Source organism: Ursus maritimus, unplaced genomic scaffold, assembly GCF_017311325.1.
Source record: "Ursus maritimus isolate PB19 unplaced genomic scaffold, ASM1731132v1 scaffold_8, whole genome shotgun sequence".
In the NCBI taxonomy this organism is placed as follows: Eukaryota; Metazoa; Chordata; class Mammalia; order Carnivora; family Ursidae; genus Ursus; species Ursus maritimus.
The window spans coordinates 15,875,986-15,903,436 of record NW_024426996.1 but is presented as its reverse complement, the minus strand read 5'-3'; the positions used below and the strand labels follow the sequence as shown (position 1 = coordinate 15,903,436).

At 38.8% G+C, this 27,451-nt stretch overlaps 1 protein-coding gene across 1 annotated transcript in view; it reads right to left on the bottom strand.

The window, feature by feature from the left end:
- WDFY3 (WD repeat and FYVE domain containing 3) overlaps positions 1–27,451 on the bottom strand; it is a 235,221-nt gene that overhangs the window by 47,517 nt on the left and 160,253 nt on the right. The window contains exons 35-42 of the mRNA XM_008693320.2: positions 23,284–23,383; positions 21,038–21,198; positions 19,628–19,857; positions 11,734–11,843; positions 9,958–10,140; positions 8,904–9,061; positions 7,751–7,828; positions 6,087–6,314 (exon numbers count right to left, since the gene is read on the bottom strand). Coding sequence (XP_008691542.2) covers positions 6,087–6,314; positions 7,751–7,828; positions 8,904–9,061; positions 9,958–10,140; positions 11,734–11,843; positions 19,628–19,857; positions 21,038–21,198; positions 23,284–23,383 — 1,248 coding nt within the window. The remainder of the gene's footprint in view (positions 1–6,086; positions 6,315–7,750; positions 7,829–8,903; positions 9,062–9,957; positions 10,141–11,733; positions 11,844–19,627; positions 19,858–21,037; positions 21,199–23,283; positions 23,384–27,451) is intronic.

Here is a 27,451-nt window from a genome sequence, read left to right as displayed (position 1 = left end):
CCTATATCTGTTTTGTAACAGGAGCAACTGGTTTATATCATTATCTCCAATACCCCATACCACAGAAATCATACGGTGCTCATTAGTGAAAACACATCCTCCCATAAAAGCCCAGTGCCCTACTTTCTTTACTACTTTCATAGCGATAACCCCAGAAAGGCTGCAAGCAGAAGGGAGACTGGGTCATCAGCCTCCAGACCAAAAGTTTTTGTAAAAAGTACTTTAAAAAATATTAGGTGGTTGCTTTATATTTTATTCTTAGAATAAAATCTCAGTTAACAAGAGGGCAACTTCTGTGGGGCTGTCGTGTGTGGCTTACGCATGTAAACATACACAGAGAGCTACATACAGACAATAACACACCCAAGAACTACTTCCAATTTTTCTTCCTTCTCACAGTTTTATCTGGAGATGACATCTAGTACTTTTCCCCATGGTAAACATGCATCGGCAAAATGATTTCACAATTGCTTCCTCCCTAGGCGAAACAAACACCGGACTACCGGGCATACTTTCAAATACTTCACAGGGTTTTAATAAATGTTTCTCTTTAAAAGCAAACTTTTAAAAACATACCTTGCAATGAAGAATAATCTTTAAAATATACATCTATGTTTCCTATCTTGGTAGGGGTTTTGGCTATATGAGTATAAAATACACATGTGAACACACGATGGTACACTTAAGATTTGTATGTTTCAAAGTATGTAAAATTAACATCAATAAAAAAATGAATTATGAACAAAAACTCAACTCTAATTAATGTTATGCAGGTGGAAGTGTTAAGGAGTGAAGGGTACTGCTTCTGCAACTTTCTCTGAAATTCATTAAAAAAAAAAAAAAAACCCAAGGTAGATTGCTGGGTGTGTGATAGACCAATATAGCAAGATGGACCCACACACTATTGCCAAAGGCAACTTTAATGTCCACTATTTACCCCCAACCAGAATGTGGGCAGGGTCTGACACGCACACTGTATCTTCCCTGCAGCATACGGTCCGGTGCTGGTTTAGTGCACATTTACTCACGGATCCACTGGCTGAGGCTCTTCTTTGGCTACAAGACACAGCATTCAACGCATAGTAAAAAGATACGCTATCCCAATAATTTTGGTATTATCACAGCTTTCTTTTACTTAAAATTTTATAATTAATTATTGTAACTATGTTTACACAGAAATCTTAAATTTTCAAAGTCAGAATTTCTAGAAAATAATTCTCTATAGTCAAATTTTTTTCAAATTTCTCTATAATGCTGGCAATGGAATTTCCTGAATGAGTTGCTTAGTTTCTACGAGTCCCGTGACATCTATGGATTACATAAAAAAATATATGTGGAGACAGCCACAGGAGACTCCCTTAATTAGAAAAGGAAACTTCAAGTAAGCCAATTACCCTTCTGTCCCCAACAGCCCCAAATTAATAGGTAGACAATGGTGTCCTCACCCCAATGGTATTTACAAACAATAGTATATTTGTTTGAGATTATTCCATGAAAATAAATTCATGAAAATAAGGGGATCACAAAATTAAAACCGGGTTTTCATATCTAAATACGATTTTTTTAAATGGCAAAATACAGAATTTCATTTTCCTTCCATAGGATTCAGGTTATGAGACAAGTGTTTAAAAGCCACTGGCTTTTATATTTTCATCATACCCCAGGCTCACATCTTAACAGTATCTACAACTGACATTGCCACTTAAAATATAGAATTACAGTGCAATTTAGCACAGCTGTTTTAGTTATGGAAACTATCCCACATGGAAAGTCACTGTGCAGAGGAATTATTTTCATGTGAGAATAGGTAAGTTTCCACATGTACCTAATTTTTCTCATGACAAAAATTATTACTCTTGCTTTTATTAAAATAAGTTTAGTGGATAAACTGTGAAAGCTCTTAAGTCTGAGGCAAATGAGACTCTAAAAATATATTCTATATTCTATAAACAAATATTCAATTTAAAAATCAAGAAACAAAGCTCAAAACTTAGAACAGGTAAGCTATCCCATATACAATGTGTAACAGTATCAAGGCTTAAGAAATAAAACTTTAGGGGCGCCTGGGTGGCACAGCGGTTAAGCGTCTGCCTTCGGCTCAGGGCGTGATCCCGGCGTTATGGGATCGAGCCCCACATCAGGCTCCTCCACTATGAGTCTGCTTCTTCCTCTCCCACTCCCCCTGCTGTGTTCCCTCTCTCGCTGGCTGTCTCTATCTCTGTTAAATAAATAAATAAAATCTTTAAAAAAAAAATAAAACTTTAATGACTAAAGAAAAAAAAAATCACTGGATTCATCTCTAACACATCAAAGATTTTAAAATAAGAAAATAACTTTTAATCATCACTGTATTTTTTCAGCTTTAAGCAACAGAACTAAAAACTTAAATGTCACTTACAATGTAATTACTCTTAGGAAGACAAAAGATTAACCAATTGCCCTAGCTCAGCTAAAGCCTGCTTTACCTAGCGAGAAGAGGCTTCCAAAGCAATTTTTAGGTTGGCACATACCTCTTACATCGCAAAAAGTACTGACTCTATTTTATAAACACTCAGGCAAGGAAGGCACCACATTTATGGAAATAGAAATGGAAGAAGTGATTGATCTCTAACTCTGGGAGGCAATCTGGAATATTGTTAAGGGCAGAGGTGGATTTTCTATAAAGTTAATAAAACTTAAACTTCAACAGCCCTCACTTCCCATGGGATCCTTTCAAAACCCTGGAAAGAGCGCCCGAATAATTTCATATTCATAAGTTTATACCTTTTCTTTATAGAGCCCTCTGTCAAGTTATATAAACTTTAGGCCCAAATTTTATAATTTGGCTTTTTAGTGGAAAAATTTCAGAATTAGGAAAATTCTACAGAATGCTGAATGGGAAAGCAATGGAGAAAGTCTATAATTTTGGGAGAAAGAGAATTAAGTTCCTGATACTCTGGTAGCATTAGAGAGACAAAACCTAGTATATTGTTTCTGTCTGGAAGAAATTCACTATCCACGAATAAGGTCACAAAACCATCAAAAGTTGGAACTGATTTTTTCAAAAGTGATTCAACTTCTAAGGAACTATCATCCTATATACTCATTATATCGTACTCTACCACTTAGGAGCTGTGCCTAGACCTTTCTCTAGGTTTTGATTCCTCACCTGTAAAATTGGGAAAATAGTATTAGCATCGCACTCATTGTGCTTTGTATCTGCTCTTCTTTTTTGATTTCATGATAGGAGTCAGTAGGATAGCAGTTGCTTCTACTTTTGGGAATTTTCTTTGCTGTCAACATTGCCAGATTGCATATTCCATAAAATAAAAGTGGACACCAAATGGTGTTTCAAATTTACAAGGATTTTGAACTGGCAAGACCAAAATAATTAGTCATTCAGAAAATTTCATCATAGCAGATTAACCTTGACTTGCGCATGAACTAAGTCACATAAATTCCACAGTCTGTAACTGTCTCCCCTTCCCACCCGCTCTTTCCTTTTTTGTTAATCTATCTCCAACATTTCTTGACTGCCTTGTATTTCCCAATATATAACCCATCTGGTTAAAAAATAAGTTCCATATGGTACAGACTTATTTCTGAGACTGTTTAGATTTTTCAGGCTGGTGAACGCTTTTGCTTACGTAAAGTGCTAATAATACTAAGGTTGTAAGTGTGAACCCCCAATAGGTTATTTTGTTTTTATCTGATACTGGAGTTTAAATATACTTTTATAAAGTGAATGGCGCTGTTATAAAGAAGGAAAGGAATAAACAGTATAAAAATATTATGGTTATGTAAGTAAAAAACATGCCTCAGTTAAATTAAAAAAACTCAAAAGCATATGCCTCAGTTAAATAAAAATAGTGAGGTGGTCACATTTTTAGGAGAGTATATTTATCTTATATTTTAGTATTCTTGAATGGATTCCATTTATATGATTGTTGACTCAGTAAGAAATATTTTATCAAATTGTTACAGGCTTAAAGTATTTATTTGGGGAAGAAAGGTTAAGAATTTGAGACTGTATTACTGGTTTGGTTGGACAAAAGTAGGTGCTAGTAAAGGCTGCAAAGTATGGGTGGATTAATTTTTTTCCCCATGGTGCAGCAGTACTAGAAATTATGGTGCTTCAAGTTACAGCTGTACCAACTATGACATTCTTGACGGAACGGAATAGCTTGGAGAAAAGAGAACTTTAGGAAGCTATCTTGAAAAATCTTAGATAACTATCTATTAGAGCTCTAAGACCTATACTCGAAGAAGTACCGGGACAGAAGTGAAATCACTGACCACAAAATAAATAGAGCCAGGGTTTTGGCAGAAAAAAGAGAGACTTGGGAACAATGCAAACTGCCCTCACATCACAGGATCCAAACTATTTCTTAGAAGATCCATGTTCCAAGCCTCTTTTATAAATCTTAGTTTCTTCCACTGTTGACAGAATCAAATATAAAGTCAAGAATGTGAAAGTATTTAAAATGAATGAAGGGCTTGAAATAAAGTTTTTAAATAAAATATAATAAAACTTGTAAACTGGACAAGTGTTTGGACTTTATGACCTCACAGATTCTAAAGTCCTATTAACCAAACATCTAAGAACAATAAACCGAAAATGTTCTTCAGTGGATGATTCTTTGTTGGGATCTGGGTTTCTAACTGGGTATAGGAGTTTATACTAGATTTATTTTAGAGGCAGCTAAACATTAAAGTGAAACAAAGCATGGGATACATTCCCTTGAGAGAGAATCACCTTTCTGTCTTAATGAAGCATAGCATGGTCAGATTCTTGGGAAGGGGGAGAATCTTAGAACATGCTTTTCCAGACCATATTTTTTAAAAGTTACAATACTAACTTTCAAAAAAACTTAAATGATATTAAAGGAGACGAAAGAATTTTGTTTATCAAAAAGGAGTATAGATTTTTAAAAAGTCACAAAACAGGGATCTAAGAATCAGGGATTGTCTAGAGCTGCCCCGGTCCTGTACAGCGGCTGCTGCCCACGTGAATCGTGGCCAGTCTGAACTGAGCTGGGCTGTAAGTGTGAAATGCAGATTGCACTCCAAACACCAGGGTACAAAAAACGGGTAAAATGCTTCATCGATAATGTCTCCGTAACTGATTAAACATTAAAATGATAGTATTAGGAGGCTGGATGAGATGACCAGTGAGACCCCCCTCTCAACTCCCAAAGCTGTGATTCTATGACGAGTATGAGTTTTCTAAGGATAAAAGTACTCTTCATTTTGGAGACAAAGGATTATTATTGGACAATAAAGAGCTGAATTACTATTTAGAAGTGTTATGTGGATTTTCAGAATTAAATTCAGCAGATTTTTATACTCCTGTGTTTTCTCTTTTAAACCTATAGTGGCTTTACTGGGAGAGTATATTTTTCTAAACTTAAAAACATGATTCCTGGACCATCAGCAGCTTAGATAGAATTTTTCTGGTCACGTGCAAAAGTCTGAATAAAGGCTTTGGGAAGGGTGACTTGTCTGCAATAAAAACAAAACAAAACAAAAAACAAAAAAAACCAAACTTATGGGCAAATGCTGTGTTTTAAACCTGTGGAATCAGTGATGAAGCTTCTTAACATACACAGAGAGATCTACATACTACATATTCAGGCTGTTATTCTTTAGCTCTCTTCTGTGTTTCTTCAAAGAATATTGCTTATGCCAATAGTTATGCATTAACGGTCACGTAGACTAGGGTCTGGCACAAAATAAGCACTATGTAAGTGCTTCACTAATGTTAACCAATCTAATCCTAACAGCTTTTGGGATGGAACTATTCTTTTTCTCCACGTCAGGCATCAGCAAACAGGAACCTAAAGTGGCCCGACGGCCTGCCCTAGGTCACCCAGCTAGTGGCAGTGTGGCTGCAGAGCCTGTACGCTAAACCCCTTCACTCCATGTCTCCCTGATGCATTAGGGCCTCGAGCATCCCACCACCACTGCCACCCTGCATGATGAACTTAATACGGCTTAGTGTATTTCCTAAATTAGGTATTTTAGGTAATTGACCTAAAAGAAAAATGCCTGCCAAGAGGAAGAGAAACTGGAAAAAGCCGTTACAAACATTCAATCTGCATACTCACCGCCACATTTGTCTCTTGCTCTGTTTCTGGCACATAAGGGTAATGGTTATAAAACATATCATTTCGCACCATTTTTTTCCTCATTCTGCAGGGCCCTTCTGTCATCTCCAACATCCATTTGTCCAGATGGGAGCCGATGGGGGGGCCCCACAACCCTCGCTCCCGCAACAGTTCATACTCAATCTGGCACCACTCTTCCGTCACGTACTTCAGGGCATTTTGTTGACGCTAAGGGGAGGAAGTCCAGGTTGGTTTTCAAGCAAAAGCAGGAGTAATAATCAAAAATCTACGAATAACTTAAAACCAAGTTAATATTTGGAAACAAAACCAGTACATATCATTTCAGTCAATATTATAAAAGTAAATTTGTATTTATTTATGGTTACAGTAGCCTGCTAATTTTGTGAGAAGGTATGATTTTTGTGGGGGCCCAAGTGTTTACTTTAACACCAAGTAAATGACAGCTACATACAAGGGAGAGGGTGCATCTGAACAAAGGAACACGGAAGCAGGAAGGATGGTAGTATTACTTATGAAAATACACGGAAATGGTTAGTCCAGTGTAAGTCAATAGATAATCGTGGTTATTTAAGGACGACTCTCCCTCGAACCCCTAAGTTATAAAACGGGTACTAGAACATGGACAGAAGATCTAGTAAATCAGAGCACGAAACACTGCCAGCATATTGGCTTACTGGCAAGCTTGGTAACATTTCCAAAGATTTTAGGTAAATAAACATGCAGCTCTGATAAAGAACTTGATGTTCATATAAAAATAAAAGGAAAACCATTTTCCACTGATCACTGGGATAGATCTAAACCATTTTACTTAAATGAAAATTTATGAACTGGTATAACTTTTTGCTATTTATCAAATGTCAAGATGTATAACAATTTAGCAGATGATTATAAATTATAACCACTTTATCTAATGGTTCATGGAATATAAGTATATAATATCAATCTCAGAATAAAGATCTCTTTATATAGTGAAGATTACTGAATGAACAATCTTGAAATTACATGATATCACAGCAGCACTTATGTGTTCCAGGGGGAAGAAGGGGTGAATCCCCTATAACAAGTAGCTAGTGTATGCCCATAAAATATTAGCAGTTTATCATTCGGAAACCTCAAATAGATCTAAATCAGCCACTTTGGAAATGAAATATTTAGGATAAGTTGTTGAGTAATTATGAATTCACCAAGAGAATTTCACTGATTTTATTTCTTATCAACATAAACATCAAGTGCCTATAATAAATCATTTTAGCTTTAAATTTTTTTTTAATTTTAAGAGACTTTTCAGAGACTCTGATGCATATTTTCACTGTCTCCGTAAGTCTGAGAGGAATTTTATTGTATTTTAATATTTATAGGAACAACACATGCAATATGTCAGTAGTCAATGCCAACGGGATTCAGTTGTGATTTTTAGTTTGTTGTCTTTTTAATGCCATCTGCCTCTAGAAAGTTCAAAATTATCTATCTTAAAAACCAATGACCAAAGTCGCCATTGGCAGGGATAATTAAAAACATCATCTGATGATGAATGCAGTTCAGCAACTTACTCTTAGAAGGCGTAAAAAAGTATCATGAGAAACAGAGTTCTTTCTCACTCGAGGAATGCAAAACAAACCTTTACTGTGGTTATGAATTCTTACCTCCTGATATTCCTTATATTGTGTGTCTACTAAGTCACGGACAACAGCAATATGTGTAAACATCCACTGAGAAATCTCCTAACAACGGATGGAAAAAGAGCCTTAGTATTTCATGGATTTTCCTGGAAAATTGTAACCAGCCTTAAAATAATGTCAAGTAGGTTTATTAAAATTCCTTTCAAGACACAACTATAAACCAAAACAAACAAAACCAAAAACTCTGGAGGATGGATCTAGTGGAGGCTTGTGTGATGGACACAGATCCACGTCCCCTTTCCCCGATCCCTATGCCCCTTCAAGGACGGGCTGGCTCCCACAGCCTCTGAGAGTGCCATCAGCACCTTCAGGGATCACCTCAGCTGTAGAGAAACCCCAAACCCAATGGCTGATTTGGAAATAAGCCGGTTCAGCCATTTCCACTCAGTACAGGTCAACTGTGATAGGCCATTTCGGCCCCAAAATTCCACTTAGGTCAGTTGAGCCTAGACCTGCCTTGTAACCTGGTATTTCCCTCTGACCAATCCTGCTTCCTTTCTTACCCTTCCACAAATATGGGTACCTGTAGAAACCATCCTGCACCAAACACCCTCTTGGTGTGCTTCCTGGAGAACCCAACCTGACACAGAGAATGAAAGATACACACTGTTTCTCTTAGACCCTTTTCACCACTGCCACTAAGATTCTAGGATGGCAAAGGAAGTATGATGGGGAGAAAATTAATGGAGGTAGAGGAGTTTTCAAAAAATCCATCACAAATATATATGACAAGATTATAAAGAATAAAAAAACCATTTTGTTCTGCTACTGCTTTAAAATTCACATAATGATCAGGGACAAAATTACTGAAAGTTTGGAAAACTGGGGAAAAAACTACCCATGGTTTGATCACATATCAATAATCTGAATCTCATCTTATGTCCATTTATGAAGTGGGTCTGCATACACAACACTCACAATGCAATTTTATCATAATAAATTGGGAGAAGTTTCCATAATCTGGGTTATTTCTTTATCTCTTCTAAAAGCAAAAATGCGGAAAAGTTCCACTTCAAATCACGTGCTTGTACATGTTAAGTGTGTTATAGAAAACGTTACAACTAAATCTTAAAATATAGATTTCTAATAATACCATTGATGAAATCAAACAATGTACCTGGGTGGAAAGACTGTGTTTATTAAGACCACTTTCCTTTCGATTCCTTCTTGATCCTGTTAACTTGGAAAGACCAAAGCCACTGCTGACACGGGACAATTTGGATTGTGTGGTGGGCACTAAAGCTTCTCCTCGACTTATGCATTTCTTTTCATGGGCTATGAAATTAAAATTAGATTACTTTACAATTTCTCCATGTAGTTATCAGACTTATTTTTAACACTTCTGCATCATGGCTGCAAGTCACAATTCTGTAGTTATCAAAAGCAGCTTACATTATAGACACAGACATTTTCTTAGATATTTCAGATTTACTTGCTGGTGATCTGGTATACTCATAGCTGCTTGACAATTACTGTCCTAGCTGAATTTACATTTGGTTGAAACTGCACAGCTCTGCAGTAATATGCAAACTTATTTTAACTGTATTCAGTTTCTACGTTAATAACAATTCACAACTCCCCATCTAAAATATTTGGGGCTGCATATACTCTGGAATTTAGAAGGTTTTGGATTTTAAAAAGGTGATATGGTACATACACTGTATATTATGTAATACAAGGCTCAATGGCAGTAAACCATAATTGGACACAGTACTATTTCTGCAGCAAAATATGTGAATATTTACACTAAGTAGGAGAAATAACAACAGGTTAGGTTTTGCTACCAAGTAATTTTGGGCACCAAATTCATGAAAAAACCTTAGGTTTTCAGGGCTTTTTGAATTTCAGAATTACAGAGAAGGGATTACAGATTTATAACAAAGATGGTGACCATAATTACATCTGCGAGCAATGTATTATCTTTCAAATTCATAGATGCCAGATGTGTAACACATCTTAGTTTTTTTTGTTTTGTTTTTTTGTTTTTTGTTTTTTTTAATCTGAGAAGAAAAGCCAAACCTCAACACAGTCATAAGAATGGGTTTTGCTTTTCACTTCTGTTGCCATCATGACATCCTTTTGGGAAAGTTTTAATTACATACCTAGAGTGCACCCATATACACAGTTGCATGTAAATCTGTCAGTCACATGATCTCTGAGGAGACTCTTACCCAAATGATTCTGCCAGCACTTCAAACCTGCTTCTTCAATGAGCGGCCTTGCTATAGCTATGTCCACGTGACCCCTTTCATTCACAGGCAGAGTGACTTTGAAAAGCTCCTCCAAGACTTGTTTCTTACTATGAATTAATTCAGTCCAAACTCTGTTGACAGCTTTTATTAGAAGCTGACGCCCTAGGAAATGAAACAAACAAACAAAACAAAAAAAACAAAACCCCAACCAATTTATCAAAAACACAATATAAAGGTAGTGATTTTCTTGATGTCTTACATCTAAGAATCTCATCTATAGTACTTAACTGTGGGAAAAAAAGAATGCTTCATATCATATTAAGCTCAAATAAAAAGGATTATTCAGGTAACCAAAAATGTGGTTTGTTACTTGGAGAACTTAAAAAAAAAAACTTCATATGTATGCAGAAGACTGCACTTTTTTTATTTATAAAACTGGAAATTACATACACATTTCATTGTCTAGCTTCTTGTATGTAAGAACCTACCCCCACTTAAAAGTAAGTTTTATATCTGAATATTTAAAATAAGTTCAAAATTAAGTTAGTTGTTCTTCAATATTTTGTAATAGGCAAGAAATAACAAATATTTTAAAAGAACATTTACTATTAAATTCTATCTTGTTTTGGACTCCTTGCTAATTTGTCTGACTCCTGTTCTAGACCAATCTTTAGTAAGCATGAGAGTCACCTGGATAGCCTCTTCAAGCAGATAGCTGGCCTCCACCCATAGAGTTTCTGATTCGGTAGATCTGCGTGGGGCCAAAGCATCTGCTTTTCTAACAAGTTCCCAAACAAGGGTGATGTTGTTAGTCTGAGCACCTTGCTTTCAGAACCAATGTTCTAGACTGTCACCTCCTTGGGGGTGTTCTCAGTGTCTGGGCTTCAGGATGTGTTAGTGAAGGACAGAGAATAAATCAATGCTTAAATGAAGGAACAATAAGTCCTAGACTTCCAGAAGATAAAATCATATGCAAAACTACCACACTGTATGGCGAGGGAGACAAACACTATTATAGTTATGACCTTCTACTGACCAATGTGCAAATTAGAAATGAATCCACTCCAAAGATTTTAATGCATAATACTTATAAAAATCATTGGGAAAACTAAATTAAAAGAGAAAACGAATAAAAGAGAATAAAAATGGTAGTAGTGACAACCTGTCTCAAGCAATACTTGCGCCCCTAATGAGACCTAACACTACCAATAGGCAGCTCTCTTAATGGTAAATGCCACGTTAGTATTGGTGCTACTATTCGTACAAACGTAAGTATCATCAAATCTCCCAGTGTTACCATGAAATGTTAGGGGCTAGCAGTATCAGTGGTTAAGTGGTTTACCCATCTTGGCATATGGAGAGCTACAGCTAGTGGGTTGGTTTATGTTGGTGGGCATATTGGTATGTGTTCAAGGATGACCTACTGGACATTGGTTGCCAATGTCGGCAGTATGTGAGGTGAGTTTTTCTGGAAGAGGACAGGGTCTATCTTAAAAATTGGAAATGAGGGGTACGGGAGTGGCTCACTCGGTTAAGCGTCCAACTCTTGCTTTTGGCTTGGGTCATGATCTCAGGGTCGTGAGATTGAGCCCTGGGTTGGGCTCTGTGCTGGGTGTGGAGACTGCTTAAGATTCTCCCTCTCTCCCTCCTCTGCCCCTCCCCGATCGTACACTCATGCTCTCCCTCTCTCAAAAAAAAAAAAAAAAAAAACAGGAATGGGGAGAGAAAAGGAAGAAAACAAATCGAGGTAATTACCTTCACTAATGTCTTGGCTGTAACCACCATCTGGTTCAATGTCAGAGGGGATCATAATGTGCCACGTAGTCATGCGGGCTTCTGCTTCCAGTCCGAACCCATCCACGTTGCTGCAAAATGCCAGTCAGTTTAAACTCTATGAAGGAAAGGACTGTAGCTGAAAACTATAATGGCTAAGTGTAAACTGCAGACACAAGTAAATGCTGGCTCTGTCACAAAGTTCCATAACCAGCAGACAGATATTTAGCAGATGCACAAAACAGAACTACTTTATCATAAACATGCCCATTTATAGGGGTGATCTCACAAATACACAGACTAAATGTAATTAAACTAAACAACAGCATCAAGATGAGCATCTTAATATTTAAGGCGCTTTCTGATCACTATTGACATTTTTACCTAAAAATTACAAAGAGTTCCTAAGAACATTTTCCTCGTAGGCCTATGCGCCACCTCCCCCCGTCTCTCATCCCACCACCCTTCGCTCCAGTAGCAGTGAAATACTTGCGGTTTCCCCAAAGTGCCATATTCTTTCCTTCCCCTGGGCACTCACACAGATGGCTTTTTGTTCCCAAATCACTCTTTCTCATCCTCTGTGGAGGGCTCACCTCAAGCACGTTCAAGCTGTAACTCAGCGGTGTCTCTTTCCAGTTAGGGGCACCCGTTCCATGCTCCCAAAGCACCATGCTTCTAGCAGAGCACTCAGCACACCTGACTGACTGGTCTGTCTCCCCTCCTGGACTGCATGTTCCAAGACCCTGCCGTGGGGTCTTTCTGGCTCACATCTCATCCCAGTGCCTAATTCAACCTCCAGACACTAAATAAGGATCTGTCTAAGCAATCGATAGAAAAATCCTAATTTAACCCATTTAGCATACAGCACTGTATTTATTCATTACATTCTTTTCTTTTTATCCCTCTTAACCTCCAACAATGTGTATTTTGTTTATTTTAAAAGTAAACTTCCTTTTAAAATTATATTTAAATTTGACATAAGGTGATGAATGACCGATTTAAAGACACAGAAAATTAATGGAAAATACACTCATTATTTCATTGCACAAATGTAACCCTTGTCTTTTATATCTTCCATGAAATTCTAAAACCGAGATTAAAAGGGAAAAGAGAGGGCTTAGCAAGATGGCGGAGAAGCAGGAGACCTAAATTTCGTCTGGCCCCAGGAATTCAGCTAGATAGTTATCAAACCATTCTGAATACCTACAAACTCAACAGGAGATCGAAGAAAAGAATAGCGGCAACTCTATGAACAGAAAAGCGACCCCTTTCTGGAGGGGAGGATGTGTGGAGAAGTGAATCAGAGGTGATCCATGGAAGACAGACCGAGGGGGGAGGGAGCCTCCACCAGCCAGCTACTGGCAAGTGCTACAGCAGCAGAGCACAAAATCGGAACTTGCACAAGTCTGCTCTGGTGAGGGACGTCGCTCTAGCGGCTAACCGGGGAGGTGGAACCCTCGCTGGGACAGTGTGGTCTCAGAACCCTCGGGGTCACAGGAAGACCGAGGGTGCCTGAGTGCCGCAGAGCTCCCAGGTATCAGAGCAGGGAAGCCACCACAAAGAGTGAGCCGAGGAGTGGGCTCTGAGCTTGGGGTTGCCATAAACCAGGATCTGCGGCAGAGTCAGGTGACTGCTCTCTGAGCAGGGGCCCAACAAGCGGCAGATCTGGGGAGACTCCCCTTCCTCCCCTGGAAAGGAGCAGTGCGGGAGCGTGCCACAGAAATCTGCTGGGTTTGGAGACTCCTAACAAGGCCGTGTGCCAGAGACAGCCAGGCCAGGTGAGCACGGTGTGCCGCCGGAGAGCAGGGAGACCCGAGTGAGTGACTGCTTTTCTCTGAGGGTGCACTGAGGAGGGGGGCTCCAAGCTCTCAGCTCCTCTGGGGCCAGAGATTGGGAGGCCGCCATTTCATTCTTGTCCTCTAAAACTGTGAGAAAAGCTTTCAGGGAACAAAAGCCACATAGAGCAATCCAAAGCCACTTATGTAGCCTGGTCCCCTGGCAAGATCTGTGCAAGTCGGCCTGGGGCAAAGACACTTGAGAATCAACGCAACAGGCCCCTCCCCCAGAAGATCTGCAAGAACATCCAGGCAAGACCAAGTTTACCGATCAACGAGAACTGCAAAACTCCAGCGCTAGGGGAATACAGTGCATAGAATTCATAACTTTTCCCCCCGATTCTTTAACAGTCTTTCAACTTTAATTTTTTTAACTTTATTTTTTCTTTTTCTATTTCTTTTTTTTGAATTTTTCTTCTTTCCTTTTTCAATCAACTTATCAATTTTCCTTTTTGAAATCTTTTTTAATTTTCATTTTTACAGTCATAATCTTCACTGTATTTAACCTTATTTTTTGTATATATATATAAGTTTTTCTTTCTTTAACATTTTGGGAGGCAGTTTCTTCTAACAGACCAAAATACACCCAAAATCTAGTGTTCTATTCACCAGCCTGATCATAATCTTTTTTTTTCCTTTTCCCCCCGGTTTTGGGTCTCTTTTGATTTGTTTAGTGTTTATTTTTCTGGGGTCGTTGCTACACTTTTAGCATTTTGTTCTCTCATTCATCTATTCTTCTCTGGACAAAAGACAAAACGGAAAAACTCACCTCAAAAAAAAGAGCAAGAGGCTATACTGATTGCCAGGGACCTAATCAACATGGACATTAGTAAGATGTCAGAACTAGACTTCAGAATGATGATTATAAGGATACTAGCTGGGCTTGAAAAAAAGCATAGAAGACACTAGAGAATCCCTTTCTGGAGAAATAAAATCTAACCAAGTCGAAATCAAAAAGGCTATTAATGAGGTGCATTAAAAAATGGAGGCTCTAGCTGCTAAGATAAATGGGGCAGAAGAGAGAATTAGTGATATAGAAGACCAAACAATGGAGAATAAAGTAGCTGAGAAAAAGAGAGATAAGCAACTACTGGAGCACGAGGGGAGAATTCAAGAGATAAGTGATACCATAAAGTGAAACAGTATTAGAATAATTGGGATCCCAGAAGAAGAAGAAAGAGAGAGGGGGGCAGAAAGTATATTGGAGCAAATTATAGTGGAGAACTTCCCTAATCTGGGAAAGGAAACAGCTATCAAAATCCAGGAGGCACAGAGAACCCCTTTCAAAATCAATAAAAATAGGTTAACACCCCGACATCTAATAGCAAAACTTACAAGTCTCAGAGACAAAGAGAAAATCCTGAAAGCAGCTCTGGACAAGAGGTCTGTAACCTACAATGGTAGAAACATGAGACTGTCAGCAGACCTATCCACAGAGGCCTGGCAGGCCAGAAAGGGCTGGTATGATATATTCAGGGCACTAAACAAGAAAAATATGCAACCAAGAATACTATATCTAGCTAGGTTGTCACTGAAAATATAAGGAGAGATAAAAAGCTTCCAGGACAAACAGAAACTAAAAGAATTTGTGATCACCAAACTAGCCCTACAAGAAATATTGAAAGGGGTCCTCTAAGCACAGAGAGAGCCTAAAAGTAACATAGACCAGAAAGGAACAGAGACAATATACAGTAATAGCCACCTTACAGGCAATACAATGGTACTAAATTCATATCTTTCAATAGTTACTCTGAATGTGAATGGGCTAAATGCCCCAATCAAAAGACACAGGGTATGAGATTGGATAAAAAAACAAGACCCACCGATATGCTGTCTGCAAAAGACTCATTTTAGACCCAAAGACACCTCCAGATTTAAAGTGAGGGGGTGGAACACCATTTATCATGCTAATGACATCAAAAGAAAGCTGCAGTGGCAATCCTTGTATCAAATTAGATTTTAAACCAAATACTATAATAACAGATGAGGAAGGACACTATATTATACTTAAAGGATCTATCCAACAAGAAGATTAACAATTTTAAGTACTGGGCGCCTGGGTGGCACAGCAGTTAAGCGTCTGCCTTCGGCTCAGGGCGTGATCCCGGCGATCTGGGATCGAGCCCCACATCAGGCTCTTCTGCTATGAGCCTGCTTCTTCCTCTCCCACTCCCCCTGCTTGTGTTCCCTCTCTCACTGGCTGTCTCTATCTCTGTCAAATAAATAAAATCTTAAAAAAAAAAAAACAAAAAACAACAATTTTAAGTATTTATGCCCCTAACATGGGAGCAGCCAATTATATAAGCCAATTAATAACAAAAATCAAAGAAACACACTGACAATAATACAATAATAGTGGGGGACTTTAACACGCCCCTCACTGAAATGACAAATCATCTAAGCAAAAGATCAACAAGGAAATAAGGGCTTTAAATGACAATGGACCAGACGGGCTTCACAGATATATTCAGAATATTCCATCCCAAACCAACAGAATACACATTCTTCTCTAGTGCACATGGAACATTCTCCAGAATAGATCACATCCTGGGTCACAAATCAGGTTTCAACCGGTACCAAAAAATAGGGATCATTCCCTGCTTATCTTCAGACTGCAATGCTTTGAAACTCGAACTCAATCATAAGAGGAAAGTTGGAAAGAACTCAAATACATGGAGGCTAAAGAGCTTCGTACTAAAGAATGAATGGGTTAACCAGGAAATTAAAGACAAATTTAAAAAATTCATGGAAACAAATGAAAATGAAAACACAACTGTTCAAAATCTTTGGGATGCAGCGAAGGTGGTCCTACAGGGGAAGTATATAGCAATGCAAGCCTTTCTCAAGAAACAAGAAAGGTCTCAAATACACAACCTAACCCTACACCTAAAGGAGCTGGAGAAAGAACAGCAAATAAAGCCTAAACCAAGCAGGAGAAGAGAAATAATAAAGATGAGAGCAGAAATCAATGAAACAGAAACCAAAAGAACAGTAGAACGGATCAATGAAACTAGGAGCTGGTTCCTTGAAAGAATAAATAAGACTGATAAACACCTCGCCAGACTTATCAAAAAGAAAAAGAAAGGACCCAAATAAATAATGAATGAAAGAGGAGAGATCACAACCCACACCAAAGAAATACAAACATTTATAAGAACACATTATAAGCAGCTACATGCCAACAAATTAGACAATCTGGAAGAAACAGATGCATTCCTAGAGACGTATAAACTACCGAAACTGAAACGGGAAGAAATAGAAAACCTGAATAGACCCATAACCGGCAAGGAAAATGAAGCAGTAATCAAAAATCTCCCAACAAACAAGAGAATTCTACTAAACATTTAAAGAAGAATTAATACCTATTCTTCTGAAACTGTTCCAAAAAATAGAAATGGAAGGAAAACTTCCAAACTCATTTTATGAGGCCAGCATTACATTGATCCCAAAACCAAAGACCCCATCAAAGACGAGAATTACAGACCAATATCCTTGATGAACATGGATGCAGAAATTCTCACCAAAATATTAGCTAATAGGATCCAACAGTACATTAAAAGGATTATTCGCCATGACCAAGTGGGATTTATTCCTGGGCTGCAAGGCTGGTTCAACATCCACAAATCAATCAATGTGATACACTACATTAATAAAAGAAAGGACAAGAACCAAAAGCATTTGACAAAGTACAGCATCCTTTCTTGATTAAAACTTTTCGCAGTGGAAGGATAGAGGGAACATACCTCAAAATCATAAAAGCCATCTATGAAAAACCCACAGCAAATATCATCAAAAGCTTTCAGCTTTCCCCCTAAGGTCAGGAACATGACAGGGATGTCCATTATCACCACTGCTATTCAAAATAGTACTAGAAGTCCTAGCCTCAGCAATCAGACAACAAAAAGAAATAAAAGGCATCTGAATTGGCAAAGAAGTCAAACTCTCATTCTTCGCAAATGATATGATACTTTATGTGGAAAACCCAAAAGACTCCACCCCAAAATTGCTAGAACTCAAACAGGAATTCAGTAAAGTGGCAGGATATGAATCAATGCACAGAAATCAGTAGCATTTCTATACACCAACAACAAGACAGAAGAAAGAGAAATTAAGGAGTTGATCCCATTTACAACTGCACTGAAAACCATAAGATACCTACAAATAAATCTAACCAAAGAGGCAAAGAATCTGTAGTCAGAAAACTATAGAATACTCATGAAAGCAATTGAGGAAGACACACACAAAGGAATGGAACAACATTCCATGCTCATGGATTGGAAGAACAAATACTGTGAAAAAGTCTATGCTACCTAGAGCAATCTACACATTTAATGCAATTCCTACCAAAATAACCATCAACTTTTTTCACAGAAATGGAACAAATAATCCTAAAATTTGTATGGACCAGAAAAGACCCCAGGAATGTTGAAAAAGAAAACCAAAGCTGGTGGTATCACAATTCTGGACTTCAAGCTCTGTTACAAAGTTGTAATCAAGAGAGTATGGTACTGGCATAAAAAGAGACACATAGATCAATGCAACAGAACAGAGAACCCAGAAATGGACCATCAACTCTGTGGTCAACTAATCTTCGACAAAGCAGGAAAGAATGTCCAATGGAAAAAAGACAGTCTCTTCAGCAAATGGTGCTGGGAAAATTGGACAACCACATGCAAAAGAATGAAACTGGACCATTTCCTTACACCACACACAAAAATAGACTCAAAATGGAAGAAAGACCTAAATGTGAGATAGGAATCCATCAAAATCCTTAAGGAGAACACACGCAGCAATCCCTTCAACCTCACCACAGCAACTTCTTGCTAGACACATCTCCAAAGGCAAGGGAAGCAAGGGCAAAAATGAACTACTGGGACTTCATCAAGATAAAAAACTTTTGCACAGCAAAAGAAGCAGTCAACAAAACCAAAAGACAACCGACAGAATGGGAGAAGTTATTTACAAATGACGTATCAGATAAAGGGCTAGTATTCAAGATCTATAAAGAACTTATCAAACTCAACACCCAAAGAACAAATAATCCAATCACGAAATGGGCAGAAGACATGAACAGACATTTCTGCAAAGACATCCAAATGGCCCACAGACACACAAAAAACTGCTCGACATCACTAGGCATCAGGGAGATACAAATCAAAACCACAATGTGATACCACCTCCCACCAGCCAGAATGGCTAAAATTAACAAGTCAGGAAACAACAGATGTTGGCGAGGATGCGGAGAAAGGGGAACCCTCTTACACTGTTGATGGGAACGCGAGCTGGTGTAGCCACTCTGGAAAAAAGTATGGTGGTTCCTCAAAAAGTTGAAAATAGAGCCGCCCTATGACCCAGCAATTGCACTAGTGGTTATTTACCCCAATGATACAAATGTAGTGATCCGAAGGGGCACATGCACCCCAATGTTTATAGCAGCAATGTCCACAACAGCCAAACTATGGAAAGAACCTAGATGTCCATCGACAGATGAATGGATAAAGAAGATGTGATATATATATAATGGAATATTATGTAGCCATCAAAAAATGTAATCTTGTCATTTGCAATGACATGGATGGAACTAGAGGGTATTATGCTAAGTGAAATAAGTCAATCAGAGAAAGACAACTATCATATGAGTTCATTGATATGTGGAATTTGAGAAAGAAGGCAGAGGATCATAGGGGAAGAGAGGAAAAATAATGAAACAAGATGAAACCAGAGAGGAAGACAAACCATAAGAGACTCTGAATCTTAGGAAACAAACTGAGGGTTGCTGGACTGGAGGCGGTTGGGGGGGATGAGGTGGCTGGGTGACGGACACTGGGGAGGGTATATGCTATGGTGAGCGCTGTGAATTGTGTAAGACTGATGAATTACAGACCTGTACCCCTGAAGAAAATAATACATTATATGTTAATAAAAAAAATTAAAAAAAAAAAAGAAAAAGTAATGTAACTATCAAAAAGTAGAACAAAGAATCTTGGTGGAAAACTCTCACAGACAAATTCATGGCGGCAAACTGAATGTGAAAAAGTTACCTTCCAACATGTAGATTAATAAGGCAGTGAGCAAGACAGCTAATGAATTCTTGGTCATGGTTGCCAGGTCCCAGGATCAAGTTCCTGTTTACTGTCAGCACCCGGAGCGAATCTAGGAGAGCTACTTGCTGCGGAACGGTTTTGTGTGCCCGTGAGAACTGGTACAAGATGGTCCTATTGAGGCAGTGATAAACCGCATCGAGTGACAATCCCTGTGATCTTCTTTTTGACTAAAGATATGAAAGATACTTTACTTAGTAAAACGGCTAGAAATAAATGGTCTGCTTCTCATTCATACATCAACATTAGGTTTATTATGTACCAGGTGCCATGCTCAGTACAGGCTGCTAAGTTAAAAACCAAAAAGCTCTTGCTATGATGAGGATCAGAACCCAAGAGACACATAAATATAATTTAGTGAGATGAGCGCTCATGCCCCAGCGAGGAGAGCGGCTAACACTCTCAGAACAGAGCCGAGCAGAGCAGCGCCACCTGCTGAGCATATGAGGCAGTGCCGTCCAGGGAGAATTCCTACCACAGAAATTTTGTTCGGATGAAGGATCCCTACTCAAAATTATTGGGAAAAACAAACAAACCTAAAATGTTAGTTAAAAAAAAAAACAACTTCTTTTGACATTCTAGTTTCATTTCCTCGCTTGTAAACTTTTCTCTTTGGCTTAAATACAAATTTATCTCTTAAAAAATTCTTAGATGACACGAAAAATCCTATGTACCGTATGCTAGTAACACATGATAATAGTATGTTCCAGTTTCTGCATTAGGTGTTGAATAAGATGAATCACTTGTGGGAAACCAGGCCAATATTCCTTAGTCAAAGGTACCACACACACACGCGCACACACACACACACGCGCGCACGCACACACATACACACACTCACTAAAATGAAACTTTCAAAGACCTACAATGAACTTTGTGAAGATTTAATTACAAAAGAAATTACTCCTTCAATATCAACTCTTCCTGCTCTGTAAACCTTTACACACAAATGTATCATACTGTAAAAAACAACAACAACAACAACAAAACTTATCAAAGTGTATCAACTTAAGGTATTTAAACCCAAAGGAAGCTATCCAGGTATCTGGATAGCTGAGCAATACCAGTGGGGAGAAGAGTGAGACCCCACAGCTTGAGAGAACCGGGCAACTTTATAAGGGACACGCTGGCACGAAGCTATGGGTAAGACGGGAAGGGTTACAAGTCTACAGTCTTTATTCACTTTCAATAAGCTGAGCTTTATATTAAATGTTAACATTATCTTATGAGCTTTATATTAAATGTTAACATTATCTTATTAGTTACGTTTATTTCCAACAATTTTGACACATTAGGAAATGTTTTTCAAGGAAAACATGTACTCTAAAACTAACAGTGACAAAAGATTACCTGTGCAATTAGTTGAATTATAAAATCTATAAGAAGTTTAGATTCTTTGTTGAACATGCCTTGCCAAAGTTTGTCCACCACACGCTGTGTGAAATAAAACACATTGTTCACCAATACCTGGTAGCTCCCTCCACTGGTAATAGGCAGAGATGCGTCTTCCCCTAAATTCGAGCAGGAAAAAAAAATATCTAAGAAAATTGCTATCAACCAGCACAAGACCAGATCCTCCAGCAAACGAAGCTAAGGCAAGATGAGCCCATCTACATTTAGAAACAAACCACGAGGCTCTCACGGACTACTTTCAGAAAATGATGTTCATGGCCGGAAATCCTGACAAATGTTGGAAGAAAAAACTTCTGCAGGATAAAAGAGTTACGGATTGAGAGTGTGACGTCTCTTATTGCTTGAGACTGTGTGGGATAAGTTCAACTTAAGCTGGCAGTGCAGAGGATCTCTGAGAAAAAGACTGTCAGGTTATTAGCTGTGAATCGATTCTGTGTAACTAATAAAGGGTAAAACCATCAAACAAAGCTCTGGTTCTGAATATGAAGTCATACAAGAGAGGTTGAGAACTGTGAAAACTAAACTTCAATCAGTGCTGGTGGGGCCCGGAGGCTCCTCTCCCTCCCCACCCCCGATCACCTTCGGTACTGTTTCTCATCACAAAGCTACCCAGGTGCCTTCAGTGTGTCTGCTGTGCACACACCGCTTCAAGACTAACCCTCCTACCCAAAAATACCCTCTGGAAGCCCCTCCTTCCTAGAAATTCCGGAGCCCCACTGAGTGTAATTATTATTCCTACCTAACTCTAAATTACTCCATTGTGTAAAACTCTTCACTTTGTGTCTTTACATAGTAAGACTGATACTGTGTAAGCAGGATTTGCAAGTGATAAAAACCAACAAAAGTCTGACTTGACACCATGCTTTGAGAGTTACATGTGAAGACAATACTAAAGATTTCTTGGCGGACTTACTTAGCAAAAAAATGATAATTTAATAGGATGGAAGTTCTTTGATTAATATTATTATTTGGCACTCAAGTAAATCATTACTTTTCCTTCTCCTTTAAATTCTATCATTATTTTATATATAAATGTTAGCTTCACTGTAAATGTATCAAGTTTTGTATTTTTATTGTAACTAGATAGAGACATACAGAAAAAACATCTTAATGTGTTTTGAATTTATCTCCTGGAAGCCATCCTAAAGAATAACATAGGGGCGCCTGGGTGGCTCAGTCGGTTAAGCGTCGGACTCTTGATTTCGGCTCAGGTCATGAGATCAAGCCCCACATGGAGCTCCACCTTGGGCTCTGTGTCCTGCTCCACACGGGGTGTGGAGCCTGCTTAAGGTTCTCCCTCTCCCTTTCCCTCTGCGCCTCCCCTCACAAAAAAGGAGTCACATATACATACTTCTGACCCAACAATTCTACTCATGAGTATATATCTAAGAGATATGTATATATATTGTACACATATGTGGCCCATATGAATATTTACAGCAGCTTTATTTCTAATTGTCTCAACCTAGAAACTACTAACTGTCCAACCACAACAAAATGGACACATTTATATATTCATAAAATAGAACACTACATAGTGATGAAGATGAATGGACTCTTGCTACCGGCAGCAACATGGACAAATCTCATAAATATCATGTTGAGTACAAGAAGCTAGACTACAACAAATACATGTTGTATGATTCCATTTATAAAGTTCAAAAGCACGAAAAATGAATCTGTTGTTTTAGAAGTTAAGACAGTGATTCAGTGAGCAGTAACTTGGTCAGGGCAGGAGGGAAGTGGGGGTGCCCGTAATGCATTTCTGTCTGAGTGGTCTTATATAGGCATGATGTCTGGGTGGTAATTCATGGAGCTTTATGTTTATAATTTGTTTATTTATAGCACAATAAGTTAGTTTCTAGAAGTATTTTAGACATTCATAGAAATGTAACCTGTTTACGTAATATGGTTTTTAAAACATTGTTTCTCTTTACTTGTCCTCTTCCTGTCACCTTAGTGTACAGATGTGGACAAGCAACTTAAGTACTTCCTGTTGTTGATTCTTTATCCCAGATTCAAAGGAAAGAGCTAGACGGGCCTCTTCCTCATTACAGAAAAATACCAATATGAAGGCAAAATGCACAGAAAAGATGAAGTTAAAAAGGAGATATACTTGGAGTTTAGACAGAGAAGAGTGATTTTAGGTACTTTCATAAAGTGAAAATAAAACATAGTATTACCCAATAAGACATCAGCTGCAAGCAAATGGTCCATCACACTATCCAAAATGTAAGTCTGGAATTCTTTTTGCTGAGTTCTTGTAGATCTTTCAGGGGAAGCCTAATCAATGAAATTCAGAATTAGAAACAGAACCAACTAAACAAAGATAAGGGCTCCATCACAGTTATATTATCATACTTACATAGTTACATTAAAAAAAAAAAAACCTATTGGTAAATAACAAAATATGACATGAGAGATGGTAGATATGCTCATGCTTTCTTTTATTTTTCTGACCACAGAATTAAAAAGAAGCAAAAGTGAAACATCATCGTCTTTTGAATCCAGTCCTCCAAAAACAGAATTCTAAGCAGCATAAGTATTTAATAAATATTTGATAATCTACTAATATACCTCACTTCCAAAGACAGCTGGCAATTTATTATGAGATGCTGATAAAATCATAAAGCCATTAAAACAAATACGAAACTTCAGGAATCTAGTAATCAAGTGGGTAAAGTCAATGGGGAGGGGAATATTTATATTAAAAAGTTAACTAAGCACACAATTTAGCTCTGAACTGCCTAGGTATCAAGAAGGAGAAAAAAAAAAGATAACAAAAAGTTTTGTAAACCGTATCGTCTATAAAAAAGCACACTAGGGGACGCCTGGGTAGGGCAGTTGTTAGGCGTCTGCCTTCGGCTCAGGGCGTGATCCTGGCGTTCCGGGATGGAGTCCCACAACGGGATCCTCCGCTGGGAGCCTGCTTCTTCCTCTCCCACTCCCCCTGCTTGTGTTCCCTCTCTCGCTGGCTGTCTCTCTGTGTCAAATAAATAAATAAATTTTAAAAAAAAGCACACTAGATTGCCATCAAGGATGTTTTCCTAAAACTGTTCTTGGAGGAATGTTCTCTGTGGGTTTTTATAAAGAGGACAACAATAACCCTATAGGTAATAACTTTGATAAGGGTTTTATACAGTACCAAGATGATTTTAAAAGTTATCCTGAATAAAAGCATACGGCACAAAGTTGAACTACAGTCCTCAGATGACATTTCTATTGGTAATTAGGGTAAAATAACCCAGGTGCATAAATGTCAAGTATCTAACCTGTGAGGTGGGCAGAAAGCACTGGCAGCCCAGTAGATAAAAGGTGGGAAAGATCCTTTTGTCATCCTCAAATGCCAGGGTTTTAGCCAGGTTTTGGTAAGACTTGGATATTGAACAATTCAACAAACTGACATAAAACTTTTCTTAAAAAGAGATCTGTAGGTTTTACATACAGGCACAATACTGATGCTTTGCAGTTCCTTGAACAGACAGATCTGGGACTCTGTTTATGACCATGTTACAGAGTGGGCTTTAGACTACTGTTCTTCATTTAAAATTAAAATCTCCATTTCAAAAAAAGCCACTTCTTTCTATTTTGATTTTCAAGGTGGTACTGATAAAGGGTTTAAAGGAGCAGTTAAAATCTAAATTCTATGTTCATCTCAAAGATCTTATTCTAGGGATTTGAAAACCAACAGCTAAACCACAGTTGCAGCAAATATCTCACTGTTTTGCTGGTAAGACATGTTTTGTCTAAAATGACAAAATGTGGGCTACTTAGTAACATTTAAAAGACTACTAGTGTTTAGGAATTTGGTTTGGTATCCATTTGGGGAAAAGTGAAGGGCCTGTCATGTTTTTAATTGTAATAAATGTTCCTGTGTAGTTGGACACAGATGAATCACAATGGTCAGCAGAAGAGCCACGGCCACCCACACCCTGCCGATTCCTCACCTGATGATACAGTGAGACCCTACCCCTGCCACAGGAAGAGAAAGTGAGAATGTTTAAGTGGTAAGCAGATTAGATCTCTGAGGTTTACCTTGTAATCAGATCAGAGACCATTTTATCAAATAGCCTGAGCCGATCAAAGTTTACCAGAGTAAGGCTCTCCATTCACAGGAGTGCTCATTCTGGATCGTAACAACTAAAGGTGGTTAATGGGATAAGCAATCGTGAGTAGAGTTTATCAAATCTTAACCACAAAGTTTTGGAGTCTGCAAACAGAGGGACCATAGAACACAGAGAAGTAGCTTCATCAACAATATTTATCTTTACTTAATTAAGAAATATTCTTTTGTATTCTGCAAGGATTTCAGGCTGGCTCAGGCACCAGCAGACATTTAATCCTCTGAATCCCCTCACAGAAGCTGTTATATGAGTGATTATGACCCAGAATTTATACTTGTTATTGGCTCTACTTGCTGAGTTTAAATGTTCTTGCTGAGATTTATTATAGCCTAACTTTTAAAGGATTTAAGACTATAAATGTGCACAGCTGTCTCAGAGGCGTTTTTTAAAAAAAAAAACACTCTATGGACTTACTATTATGTACCAGACACAGTGCTTATGCACGTTATCTCAATCTGCAAAATCTTTCTCTGAAGTAGATACTATCACCCCATTTCAGAGATAAGGTCACTGAGGCTTAGAGTGGTTAAGTTACAACTAGGATTCAAACCTCAGTTTCTTTGATGGCAAAAGTTCATGGCCTCACCTGCTATATCATACTCTTCCAGCTTTACTAAAAGTCTCCATATTGAAGTTAACAAACGCACAAGAGCAGCTCTGCTACCATGTCCTCATCAATCTTTTAGATAAACCTGGCCACACCAGGTAAGTGGGATGAGTTTGGGCAGGAGGAGGAAAGGGTGAGCAGTACGCATGCTGTGGCTTGCGGCTGTCAAGATATCTTCCCTATAGAAACAGGAAGCCAGTCAACACCAGTACTCAAAGAATCACAGCCTCCTTTTTGCAGCCTGCAGACGCCTTGCAGAACCTTCGCGTGCACAGGCCAGGGAGCCCACGGCACCTGCTGCCCACGCGGAGGGCACTGCGGCTCTGGGAGGAAGACTTCGGGTGTTCTGTGGTTTCTGTAGTGGGCACTGCAGCTCTGGGAGGAAGACTTCGGGTGTTCTGTGGTTTCTGTAGTGGGCACTGCGGCTCTGGGAGGAAGGCTTCGGGTGTTCTGTGGTTTCTGTAGTGGGCTGAAGCCCTCCAAGAAGAGGATTTTGAGCTTCTTCATTCTGGCTGCAGTATTCCTCTTAGCTGATCTCCTCTCTCAGGTATGTTACAGAGCTCTCTGTGCCCCCTTTGCCCACTGTTTGTTTATTGCCCTTCAGTCAGCCAGGGCGGACTGCACACTGCTGGGAATGGGGAGGTCTTTTAGAAGACAGCTGGAATAGAGTCATGAACTCTGAGACCAGAGAAAAGTACTTATGGCATCAGACAAGCACACACTGACTATCTTTCCTGCAGGTATAGCCAAAACCCTTTCTATCTGTTCCCTTGCACCTTCCTCCTGCTGCCACGGTGGTATTCATGCGCCGCCAACTCACTGGGCCCTCCATACTATGCCCCGCGATGACAGCAGAGACACCGGGGAGCGGGGAGCAGAGCTACAGGACAGCCGGGGAGATGCCAGCGTAGGCCACTGCAGTTTCTGAGGGAGCCTGACACGCCATAGGTCCCGTGTCAGGACCTTAAATGTATGATCTCATTTCATTCTCACAGCAGGCCTCAGAGACAGGTTCTATGTCTACACCATCTGCAAGATGGGCACACTAGAAGGGGGGAAGAGACTGACAGTGGCCAAGGTCACACGGCTATCACCAGCACACGTTTAATTTCTCAAAATAGTTTCTGCTGGTGGTTTTTACATATACTTAACTCCCACAAAAATCATGCAGGGGAGACAGTATATAAATTACTCCCCAGAGAATGGATTGAGCTCAGTGAGATGAAAATGGTTATATAATAAATAACAGGGCCGGAACTCAAAGCGGGTATTTCTCACTCCCAGACCCATGCTCTTTCAATTACGCCACACTGTCTCCCTTGTACCTGGCCTCAGTGTCATACTCTGTCAGCCTATATGAATGGAAATCTTGTTTTTATTAACTGCTAATAAAGATAATTTCACACATTCTTTTGTAGACCTAGCCAAGTAAGTAATGTCGTGGTGAGATTCTAACAATTGCAAGACTGAAGATGGCCTGCCTCAAACGTATTGACCTGAAAATCAGTTAGTTCAAACCCTATCCTTCATGTAGGTAAATGGTAAATATACAGGCTAATACTCTTCTTGAGCTTCTTCAGAGATAAAGACTTCATAATCACAACATTCACAATCATATGC